Source organism: Coregonus lavaretus, assembly GCF_964263955.1.
Source record: "Coregonus lavaretus genome assembly, chromosome: 4".
In the NCBI taxonomy this organism is placed as follows: Eukaryota; Metazoa; Chordata; class Actinopteri; order Salmoniformes; family Salmonidae; genus Coregonus; species Coregonus lavaretus.
This window is the reverse complement of record NC_139991.1, coordinates 3,466,776-3,479,163: the sequence shown is the minus strand read 5'-3', so window position 1 is coordinate 3,479,163 and position 12,388 is coordinate 3,466,776. Positions and strand designations below refer to the sequence as shown.

At 44.8% G+C, this 12,388-nt stretch overlaps 1 protein-coding gene across 1 annotated transcript in view; it reads right to left on the bottom strand.

Moving 5' to 3' along the window:
• Window positions 1–471: 471 nt before the first annotated feature.
• The window catches only part of LOC311127209 (protein ENTREP2-like), a gene marked incomplete at its 5' end in the record, with an annotated part of 109,685 nt that continues 97,768 nt past the window's right edge, over window positions 472–12,388 (bottom strand). Inside the window, 7 exons of the mRNA XM_084159004.1 lie at window positions 472–988; window positions 1,139–1,458; window positions 1,700–1,771; window positions 2,020–2,712; window positions 2,885–2,963; window positions 6,375–6,522; window positions 10,951–11,111. Coding sequence (XP_084015130.1) covers window positions 773–988; window positions 1,139–1,458; window positions 1,700–1,771; window positions 2,020–2,712; window positions 2,885–2,963; window positions 6,375–6,522; window positions 10,951–11,111 — 1,689 coding nt within the window. The 3' untranslated portion in view covers window positions 472–772. The remainder of the gene's footprint in view (window positions 989–1,138; window positions 1,459–1,699; window positions 1,772–2,019; window positions 2,713–2,884; window positions 2,964–6,374; window positions 6,523–10,950; window positions 11,112–12,388) is intronic.

Genomic DNA, 12,388 nt, shown 5'->3' with positions numbered 1-12,388 from the left:
TCTATGCTGATTTTCTATTCACCTGAAAATCTATCGCCAATTGGATGTCAACCTAGCTGATCCAGAATAGTTTGTAAAACCACAAGCTCTTTATATTTCGTAAGTTACAATGGCCAAGGTCTTCTAAATATTACACAATTTGTGTGTTTTGTACATAGATACAGTATTTTATTATTCTTTAAAACTATTCAGTTGCGTCATGTATCTTCTGTAAGCATGGCCTTCTGTGCCTCTCGCGCCTCCTAAAAAAGTATGTTATGTTCAAATGATATACCATTGTTGAAAGAAGGAGGTCGACTACAACATAGAAAGTCATATTTTATTGTAACACTGATAAGAATGGTAACACATTGAGGTAAGTTAAATAATCCACTTCTGTAAAGTTCTCTGTCCTGCAGTGGCACACAGTGGCACACAGCCAATCAGAGTTAGAATCCACAAAGTCTGCAGGAGCTAGTACCATCCCAAGTCTGTCCAGTTCACAGTTTTAATACAAAGTTGTTTTTTTCCTTTTGATAAAGTAGAGCACTGGTTTTTCATCATGACATCTCCATTTAGTTGGCTTACAAGTGTATTTTACAGGGTTTAGACTGTTAAAAAATCCCCTGAGGGAGAAGAGAACATTCTGGTGTTTTTGATATGAGAGAGAACAGAAGCCAATCCACTCCAGACATGACTTGCTAAGTCTGTTTCTGCTGATGTCTTGGCACGGTCTCACAGGGCACTATGAGATAGAGATAGGGGTTGAGTCCTTGGTGGGGAGGGAAGGCGGTCAAAGGATGGTCTCTCTACACAAAAGGCTTTGAGTGCGTTCAGAGGGTGAGGGAGAGGAGTCCAGGGGAGCAGGGGGGTTGGGAGGCCCTGGTGCTGTAGGTGGACGGCGCAGGGATGAGGAAGGGGAACTCAAGGCCCCACAGCTTTGGAGGTGCAGGTCTTCATGGGCACGCTTCCTTGGGCTGCCGATGATGCGCTGTGACTGTGTCATCACCTGTGCAAAGTAACAGACACAAACAAACAAATCCATAAATATAACTGACCAACAATTTAGACCAGAATGATCCAACAATGGTTTCATTAAGTTATCAGACCAGCTTATTTTTCTATATGCATTCATACTCATGCCCATCGATAGACATACCTGATCTATGACATTGGCACTGAATATAGCTTCCTCCATGTGTCTCTCGTCAGACTTGATGACATACTTGATGCTGTTGACCACCTGCTGGACTTCTGGAGGTAAACTACAGTTGGAGTGCTCCAGGAATTTGGCCACCAGGATTTTGGTGTCTTTATACGTCTTGAGGTCAGCCAGAGAGTGTGGGCGCTCATTGGAGACCGTGTGCAGGGCTCGCGGTTTGAGGCGGATGTCCACTTTCTTCCCCTCCTTCTGCTTCCTGCCACTGCAGGTGCTGACTTTGGCAGCGGTGTGGAGAGGAGCTGCCACCTCTGTAGACTCTGAACATACCGAAGACACAAACAGACAACAACATCCAATCAGGCGGGACTCAACACATTCAACACATTTGCACATTCTGTAGGTGAACGCTATTTTCTCCTACGAGTTGCTGTTCTAAATGGGTGTTTTCGCCAGAGGTACGTGTAGACTGCCAGGTTAGGTGGGGAGTGATCTGGTGGGGAAATGTGAAAGGCATACATCGTTGAGAGGTGGTAAAGGCTCTGGTGTGGTGGGCGTTACCTTGCTCTGGTGAAGTCTGAGGAGAATCTTCAGGAGGAGGGTTGCTTGCAGAGGGGCAGCCACAGCTGTCACCTGCAGAGGGAGATGTTAACTTTATGGTGAACAAGTACTCATGCTAAAGTATATTATTTGCATTTCACTAAATTAAGTGATGCTAGTTACCTATAATTGTATCACTTATCACTACAGTCACAGTGGCAAGTGTGGTCTGATTAACCCTGTTCATCTCAACAGTAATGACATAATCTTTCCTAACCAACATGTTAGTGCAACAACCCATGAGGAGCAGTGCCGTGCCGACACAGGAGCAACTAACGTACTTCCAGATATGGAGGTACAGGAGATAGGGTCACTGGTGGAGCGTACGATGCGAGCCAGCTTGAGATACCGCCTGCCAGACCGGAGCATGCGGGGTCGCTCTGCGGGCGCAGAGGTAGAAGGGGGCTGTGAGGCCGGGGAGGAGGAAGAGGAGGATGGGGACCACACACTGAAGCACAGCCGGGAGCCACGGGGCCGGGCAGGGGGGGACGGGGAGGGGCAGGCAGGGAGGCTCTGGGCTGCTGAGGCTGCCTCTACGGAGGCTGTGGATGCAGAGGTGGAGGCAGAGGGCAGGGAGGGAGGAGTTGGAGGAACATGAAGAATCAGCTGCTTCCTACTGGCTCGTTCTCTGAGGTGTGTGTGTAGCGTTGCTCCTCCCTTGGGCTCCTCATGCTCCAGTGTGTTGATGTTCTCTATGGACCAGTTTGGAGAGCGGGGAATGGAGTCCTGGTTGTGGGAGGAATCGCTGTAGCCAGTGTCGTCGAGCCGGGCCGGGCCATGGTGGCGGTGGGAGAAGCGGGCACTGAGCTCTAGACTGATACAGCTGCCATCAGTCGGGGCGGTGTGCAGCGTGCCGTAGGGAGAGGAGTCAGAGCCCTGCACCTCCAGGGAACAGAGATCCTCTGAGGAGCAACTGTGGTCTGGAATTTCTGCCACCTCCTCTGATACCATTAGAGAGGCACTGTCCACAGAGGCTAGGACAGGACACAGGAGAGCACAAGCATCAGCTGCACAGACCAAACTACAGTACAGGCATAGATATCAAACATGGCTCAACCTTATGGATGAGATACACCAGCCTGTTCACACACACAGTCAATGTGGTGTGAGGGATGGCTGTAGTGATAGTGATTAAGCCTTCCTTACCCTGAGTACTGAGACCAGCTGTGGTGTTTCTCTCACAGAGGCTGGACTCAGTGGCCTGCTGATCAATGCTGGTAGTGACCTGCAGAGAGGAGCAAATGGACACACACACACACATACATTATTAGTTCTTACAGTTAACAAAGGAGACACATTTCCAAAGGGATAGTGAGTGAGGGAACCAAATAATTCTGCCATTAGTGAAACCCATATTAAAGATGAGGAACAGGTGGGAGAGGCGGAGAATCCTTTTGGAGGACATCTGTTAGAGGCCTCTGCTTCTTCCCGACACATCTGGCAACCATGTGCTCATTACCACACTATGGCCAGTAGAGGGCTCTCCAAGCACACATCATCCACTCTACATCAGGAATTCCATTGGGATTTTAGAGGTGGTGAACTGTCACTATAATGTGGTTTTCTTAGATAATTGTATGCTTATTATGTTATGTGTTATGTGTGCTTGCTTACTCATCCCATCATGATGAGTATTTCTAAATCATAGCAGTGAATATGAAAAAGGATAATCAGGGTCTTAGAAGCATGTAATATACAGTATGTTCCAATACAAAGCCTCAGTCTTACCGTTCATAAGCTGCAGTCACCTGTACAAACTGATCATTTCGGGTCCATGCCTCTATTCTAGTCAACCTGCTAGGTGAGCGATGAGAGTGGGATCTAGATCCCTCCGATTGCAGCTGCACCCCTATGAGGCATACATCTAACAGCAACCAGTCCCCTCAGGTGCTCTCCCTGCATCAACACTTCAAAGGCATGTACTTCAGGTGAGAAAACGCTATATTGATTTGACCTCATTCACAGATTCTTTGTTAGAAGATAATTTTCAGAAGATCTGTGTGAAGAGCTCTAAAAGATGGGGGGAAGCCTTTTGGTATTATATTTTAGAGCAAATAATATATTTTGCATTTTTTTGTTAAGCTTGCATTCAATTGCCACTCCCTGTTGCACACAACAAGCTTCCATTCCCCCTGTCACAAGGGGATGTATGGCTGATTTAAGATGAAATCGTCAACCCTGTTACAGTCAACCCTGTTACTTTATTTGGCACTTAATAGGCAATTACTATAGTCTTTAAAAAAAATGTACCTCAAGAGATGGGAAAAGTTGAATATGTGCTCTTTATGACAATATTAAAATGAGATGAAATCAAATGTTAGTTTTTTTTACCAAGTTACACTTCTCGAATGCACCGAATTGGTGGAACGACCCAGCTGCATTAAAACAGGAAACCAACTATATTCCTTGAAGAAGTGACAACTCCCATTTTCTCCAGGTGGACAACAATAGTACCTCCAAGACTGAGTTCAGGAAAAACAGGATGTTACATTAAACTCATCAAACTGAAATATATACCTGCTCTGATGTTCTAGCAGACAAGATGTGCCTTCTGTATCTCATCTAAAATATACTTTTTCCATCACACCTATAGTGCATTCGGAAAGTATTCAGACCCCTTGACTTTTTCCACATTTTGTTAGGTTACAGCCTTATTCTAAAATGGACTAAATAAATTGTTTTGCTCATCAATCTACACACAATACCCCATAATGACAAAGTGACAACAGGTTTTTAGAAATTTTAGCAAATGTATTAAAAATAAAAACAAAAATACCTTATTTACATAAGTATTCCGACCCTTTGCTATGAGACTCAAATTGAGCTCAGGTGCATCCTGTTTCCATTGATCATCCTTGAGATGTTTTTTCAACTTGATTAGAGTCCACCTGTTGTAAATTCAATTGATTGGTCATGATTTGGAAAGGCATACACCTGTCTATATAAGGTCCAACATTTGACAGTGCATGTCAGAGCAAAAACCAAGCCATGAGGTCAAAGGAATTGTCCGTAAAGCTCAGAGACAGGATTGTGTTGAGGCACAGATCTGGGGAAGGGTACCAAAACATTTCTGCAGCATTGAAGGTCCCCAAGAACAACAGTGGCCTCCATCATTCTTAAATGGAAGAAGTTTGGAACCCCCAAGACTCTTCCTAGAGCTGGTGGCCCGGCCAAACTAAGCAATCGGGAGAGAAGGGCCTTGGTCAGGGAGGTGACCAAGAACCCGATGGTCACTCTGACAGAGCTCCAGAGTTCCTCTGTGGAGATGGGAGAACCTTCCAGAAGGACAACCATCTCTGCAGCACTCCACCAATCAGGCCTTTATGGTAGAGTGGCCTGACGGAAGCCACTCCTCAGTAAAAGGCACATGACTGCCCACTTGGAGTTTGCCAAAAGGCACCTAAAGGACTCTCAAACCATGAGAAACAAGATTCTCTGGTCTGATAAAACCAAGATTGAACTCTTTGGCCTGAATGCCAAGCGTCACGTCTGGAGGAAACCTGGCACCATCCCTACGGTGAAGCATGGTGGTGGCAGCATCATGCTGTGGGGATGTTTTTCAGTGGCAGAGACTGGGAGACTAGTCAGGATCGAGGGAAAGATGAACGGAGCAAAGTACAGAGAGATCCTTGATGAAAACCTGCTCCAGAGCGCTCAGGACCTCAGACTGGGGCGAAGGTTCACCTTCCAACAGGACAACGACCCTAAATACACAGCCAAGACAACGCAGGAGTGGCTTCGGGACAAGTCTCTGAATGTCTTTGAGTGGCCCAGCCAGAGCCCGGACTTGAACCCGATTGAACATCTCTGGAGAGACCTGAAAATAGCTGTGCAGCGACGCTCCCCATCCAACCTGACAGAGCTTGAGAGGATCTGCAGAGAAGAATGGGAGAAACACCCCAAATATAGGTGTGCAAAGCTTGTAGCGTCATACCCAAGCAGACTCGAGGCTGTAATCGCTGCCAAAGGTGCTTCAACAAAGTACTGAGTAAAGGGTCTGAATACTTATGTAAATGTGATATTTCAGTTTTCAGCTAAAATATCTAAAAACCTGTTTTTGCTTTGGGGTATTGTGTTTAGATTGATGAGGGAAAAAAACTATTTCATCAATTTTAGAATAATGCTGTAACGTAACAAAATGTGGAAAAAGTCAAGGGGTCTGAATACTTTCCGAATGCACTGTATGTGTGTGCTGCTGTCTTACAGGAGGCCTTATGAAGTCAGCAGTGAATTGGGTGATCTGCAGAAGGAAATGTCACAAATCTTTATTATTTATCCCTTATTAGAGCCTGTGGCAGTCATTTACACACAGAGAGAGAGGAGCATAACATCCTCTCACCTCACTAATCATCAACCCAAATAGAAACTAGCTAGTCTCTAACTAGCTAGCTTCTCTCTATGTACTTCTCCTTCTCTCTTTGTGATCTCATACAACAACTTCTTCTGAAGTCAAAATGCCTTTCTTAGCACTCTCCTTTGTAGTTGTGTTCTTACAATGTGCATGTAAACAGGAAAGTATTCAACAGTGAGAGGGGTTCTAAACTATTCTCAGACTGTGAATAGGGAATGTATAATGTTAGAAGAGGCTGGCTAGTACACTGGTCTTTTATGAGGGAAGGATGGTAGTGGTACTCACCTGACTGGCAGGGGTCTGCCCCATCCCCAGCCCCACCACAGACTCATATGATGGGGGCAACTCAGAGGGGTAGAGGGTCCCAGGGCTGTTGATGGGCACTCCATAGATGGCACTGAACGGGGAGTGTGGGAAGTCCAGATGTAGACTTCTGAATGAGAGAAACAGGAGGGAGGAAAGGTGTGAGGAGAGAAAGAATACAAATATCCTCTTATTCCTCAATCCAGCAACACTTCAATTTAGAGTGAACACACACATTCAATTGGTTGAGAAACACTAACAAAACTGTTTATTGCTTTTCATGTGTCGTTAATTAAAGATATTTCACCCATGCAAGAGACATCTTTTTTTAATTAAAACCCATTCTCCTGTGAAGTGGCAAAGTATAAAATACAACTTGAGTGTCGGAATCAATCATCCAGCACATGATGATGTCATGACATGTTTCTGCCCTCAGCTAGGGGACTCAATAATGGCTTCCTCTACATGTTTCTATTTACAGCCTAATTGACAACAACACATGGCATCTAGCCAAGCAGCTGGATCAGCATGCTTTATAAGATGTGGGAATAGGACTGACTCTCTTATACCAAGGGGAAGGAGATCAATGGCACATTTGCACAAGGCCATGGATGTTACCAGTGCTCCTTAACAAAGCACTACAACATCTGTACTGAGCATTGTGAGTGGCTTGGACCAAGGGCTCCACAGAATACATATTTAGGCCTGATCACCGACAACGATGAGACAGCCTATAGGGAGGAGGTCAGAGACCTGGCAGTGTGGTGCCAGGACAACAACCTCTCCCTCAATGAGAGCAAGACAAAGGAGCTGATCGTGGACTACAGGAAAAGGAGGGCCAACCAGGCCCCCATTAACATCGACGGGGCTGCAGTGGAGCGGTCGAGAGTTTCAAGTTCCTTGGTGTCCACATCACCAACAAACTATCATGGTCCAAACACACCAAGACAGTCGTGAAGAGGGCACGACAACACCTTTTCCCCCTCAGGACATTGAAAAGATTTGGCATGGGTCCCCAGATCCTCAAAAAGTTATACAGCTGCACCATCGAGAGCATCCTGACCAGTTGCATCACCGCTTGGTATGGCAACTGCTTGGCATCTGACCGTAAGGCGCTACCGAGGGTAGTGTGTATGGCCCAGTACATCACTGGGTCCAAGCTTCCTGCCATCCAGGACCCATATACTAGGCGGTGTCAGAGGAAGGCCCAAAAAATTGTCAAAGACTCCAGTCACCCAAATCATAGACTGTTCTCTCTGTTACCGCACGCCAAGCGGTACCGGAGCGCCACTCAAGGACATTCAGAGATTTGTCCCAAAGCCACTCCTGCATTGTCTTGGCTGTGTGCTTAGGATCGTTGTCCTGTTGGAAGGTGAACCTTTGCCCCAGTCTGAGGTCCTGAGCGCTCTGGAGCAGGTTTTCATCAAGGATTTCTCTGTACTTTGCTCCGTTAATCTTTCCCTCGATCCTGGCTAGTCTTCACCGTAGGGATGGTGCCAGGTTTCCTCCAGACATGACGCTTGGCATTCAGGCCAAAGAGTTCAATCTTGGTTTCATAAGACCAGAGAATCTTGTTTCTCATGGTCTGAGAGTCCTTTAAGTGCCTTTTGGCAAACTCAAAGTGGGCTGTCATGGGCCTTTCACTGAGGAGTGTCTTCCGTCTGGCCACTCTACCATAAAGGCCTGATTGGTGGAGTGCTGCAGAGATCGTTGTCCTTCTGGAAGGTTCTCCCATCTCCACAGAGGAACTCTAGAGCTCTGTCAGAGTTACCATTGGGTTCTTGGTCACCTCCCTGACCAAGGCCCTTCACCCTCGATTGCTCAGTTTGGCCGGGCAGCCAGCTCTAGGAAGAGTCTTGGTGGTTCCAAACTCCTTCCATTTAAGAATGATGAGGCCACTGTGTTCTTGGGGACCTTCAATGATGCAGAAATTTGTTGGTACCCTTCCCCAGGTGTGTGCCTTTCCAAATCATGTCCAATCAATTGAATTTACCACAGGTAGACTCCAAGTTATAGGAACATCTCAAGGATGATCAATGGAAATAGGATGCACCTGAGCTCAATTTCGAGTCTCATAGCAAAGGGTCTGAATACTTATGTATATAAGGTATTTCTGTTTTTTATTTTTAATACATTTGCAAATAATTCTAAAAACCTGCTTTGCTTTGTCATTATGGGGTATTGTGTGTAGATTGATGAGGAAAACAATTTATTTAGTCCATTTTAGAATAAGGCTGTAACGTAACAAAATGTGGAAAAAGAGAAGGGGTCTGAATACTTTCTGAATACTTTCCGAATGCACTGTATAGCTCAACATGTAAACAATGTGAGAGTTTAGCTATTCTCTGCTTCAGATGACAGATCCCCATAAGGCCAGTGATGCATGCCATATGATAAGCTGCAAAATGGATTCAGATAGCTGATATACTGAGACAATAAAATAAAATAGATTGGAGATCTTACAACTAGACAAAAAGGAAATGTTCATTTGAGAATACAACACAGAAACAGACACATTAGAGACAGAACCCCTTCTCTTCTTTATTGCAGGATTGTGATTAATCAACACTGACACTAGTTCATTTTGAATAATAGTTTAACAATTTAAACATCAACTTGTTTAAATTGTTAAACTATTATTCAAAATGAACTAGTGTCAATGTCAATGTTCATCACTACAAAAATATACAAATAAGCTAACTCGTATGTAAAGATTAGACATCTTAGTCTAAACAACAATAGAACATTGAGTGGTAGTAACAAGTAGGCTATTATTACTAAATCACAATTTCAGGTGAACAAAATACTCCATACCAGCGGTGACCAACCTTGCTCCACTGATCCCTGATCTACTGGGTGAGCAGACTTCTGTTCCAGCCCAGCAATAGCACACTTGATTATAAACTCATTAGGTTTGATAAGTTGAATCAGGTGTGTTTTTGCTGGACTGAAACAGAACCCTGCACACCTAGCAGACCTCCAGCAGGGCTGGCCTGGTCCAATTGTAATAGGTTTATACATTGTGTGTGATGTTTAACTGTGTTTTTGTATACATGTGCTAACATAGGTAGGCCTACACATAAATAACCCATGTGATATAGGTAGGCCTACCTATGTTAGCACATGTTGTTTACAAAAATACCACTGGTATACACAATTGCTGTGTGAGAAGGTGTTAACGATAGCCATTGTTTTGTAAATGTAGGCTGAAAAGTACCAGTGGCCTGGCTTTGGCCCCAAGTGAGAGCAGGTCCACCAGAGCCATGGCCCAGACACAGGTGCCGGCCCACGTGGATGGAAACAGAAAAGTCTGAGCCTTTTAGGTAAAACACTGGGATAAATCCTGTATGGAAATGCACGATTAGTCTCTTGGGACATTCATTAGACCTCTCTCTTCATCTGCAGACAGGCTTTCACAGCTTTCCATATCTGAGGACAGAAAACATCACAAAGAAACAGGCTTCTTTATACTGAAATTAGTCAGCACTGAACATTATGTTGCTATTATCTCTCTGTCCTCAAAGTTTTTCCCTCTTTGGACTGGAACTGGATAATCTTTTCATAATGTTCTCCCACAAGGTTACCTGTCCTGTCCAGTAGCCTATACTCTCCCTTTACTGAAAGCTGGAGCTGCAATTTCAGCCTCTTCCATGGCTGTTATCTACAAATGCATTTGGAGACTGTTTTTAATTTACAATGATTACATCAAGATACTGTAGTTAGCTAATAGAAAGTTAGCTAGATGATGACATTGAATTCACTTAGCTAAACAGTGTGTAAAGTTAGCTTGCTACCTAGCAGCTCAGTTGAGTTAGCCTACAGTGGCCTACTAGTAGTGTAATACATAGTTTTTTAACATTTAAAAATATATTTACTTACTTCAATAGGTTCTCCCACTGCCTCCGTTTTTTCAGCCCTTATCTTTAATAATTTTTCGGTTGTAGCAAAGCGCAGCCAGCAGCCATATGGACGAATGGAGACAAGGTAAAAAGTGTGTTTGTCGACAGAGCAGTTTAGAACGTGTTGTGACGTTTGACTTAACCAGCGTACTCCACTTTCAATTTCAACAAATATAAATCGCAGCCTGTCGGCCACACTTGATCATTTGAAAAAGTGCACTACGGGTGTGTGGGGGGAGGGTTCTTGAAATGTAACAGCCAATCAAAATCTAACCGTTTTTGCAATACAAAATTCTCCAGGCATGACAATGACATGATTTTGGCGGTATGGCAACGCGAGTCTATATCAAACCCAATGTGACAGGTGCCAAAGGAGATGCTACAGCCAGTCATTCAAACAGGCATCACTGTAATGTTGTAAACCAGCTGTAGAGGAGAGGGCTATGTTGGTCAGCCAACACTCTGTCTGGTGGGAGGTTGTTAGGAGGTCAGAGTGTTGTGCTGCAGCCAGTACATCTGTACGTCTATCACCGAGGTGCAGGTGTTGCGTTTTGTTGCTTTGCTGTGGTACCTCTGTTCGCCCATCACCGGGGTCCAGGTGTTGTGTTGTGGTATGTTGTGTTTGTTCTGTTTTGTTGTGTGATGTTGTGTTGCGATACCTCTGTCCGTCCATCACCGGGGTGCAGGTGTACTCTGGGGGGTAGTAGGGTGGTGGAGGGATGGGTGGGATGAACTCGTCAAAGTCAAGGGTCTGGTGCAGGATGGTGCCGTGGGGGGTCATGCAGTCAGCGCTCAGGGCTCGTGCTCTGTGTGGCATGAACTGAAACAGACAGAGAGAGACACAAACCAGGCTTTTATTTCAGAGACAGTAAACCGTTGTCTATTTGTCTCATTCTGAAAGCTTTATACTGGGACCATTGTATGTGTTAATTTCAACAACATTCTATAGAAAAACGGCATCCAGAATAAGGTTATCTAGCAAACACAATTCTGTTTATTTTTGGAGACTTGGACAAAGGAACTATATGCAGTAGCAAGCGTCATTTTCGGTGGCAAAGTCGTTAAGGGCAAGACTAATAAAGACAGACACAATGGAGCAGGCTTTAGTAGGCAGCTAGCTTTATTCCTGGGAGCTGAAATCTTTCCTTGTGAAATGGGAATTAAGCCAGATTGTGTGTACTGGGAATAGGAGGAGACAGGCCCTTTGTCATTCAACCTCCTGTGACCTAACGGCTGTACAGGCCAGTTTAATCTCTCCTGGTCTGTGTTTTTAAAACAGTGGCGTGTCTCACATTCCTCCTGCTCACAACCAGACGACGACGTGCCATTGAGAAGTTCCCATTCAGGACGCACTGCAGTTCAACCTGTCTACTTTGAAGTTCAAATCTGACTTTGAGAAATGTGCCCATCTGTCGCTTTGCGTCTGCCATCAATCATGTGTCATATAAGAACAGCATAGAACGTTTACATAGATATATTCATTATCAGTCAAGGACAAAGATATGAAAACCTCTCATTGAAATTCTGACTGAATAGTAAAACCTTGCCCTTACCAACCAAATCTGTATAATCTGTATAATTTTAGGTTACAAAAAGTATTGTTTTGCATTTTCTTTTAGCCACAAAAGATCAAGAAACTGAACCAGGTGCAAAGTCAATGCCCTGCCCTTAAGCTTATGGTCCTGTAGCTCATTATGTCTGTGCATTGACTGTGTAGCTGGGATCACTAGTGATGTCTTGTATTGCCACCCTGTGCTCTGAGATGAAACTAATCCCCTACTGCTCCAGTTGGCTGCAGCCTCCGCTCTAGCCCCTGCACCAGTCCCATTGCTAGTCCCTACATCTGCCCCAGCTCCAGCCCCAAACTCCTGCCTCACTAATATCATTCAGCTCTATCAATCTCCCACCCTGGGTTTATCTGCCATATACCCATCCAGGAGGCCACACAATTTACAGCTCAGCTCATAAACTGTACAAATCCTTCTCGTATACAATGTTAAACTTTATGCTCCAGAGATATTAAAGGGGTGCAGACAAACTCTGTGTCCGCTGATATTGCTTTGTTTTAATGGTGGCTATGAGGGCGCTACAGCACAC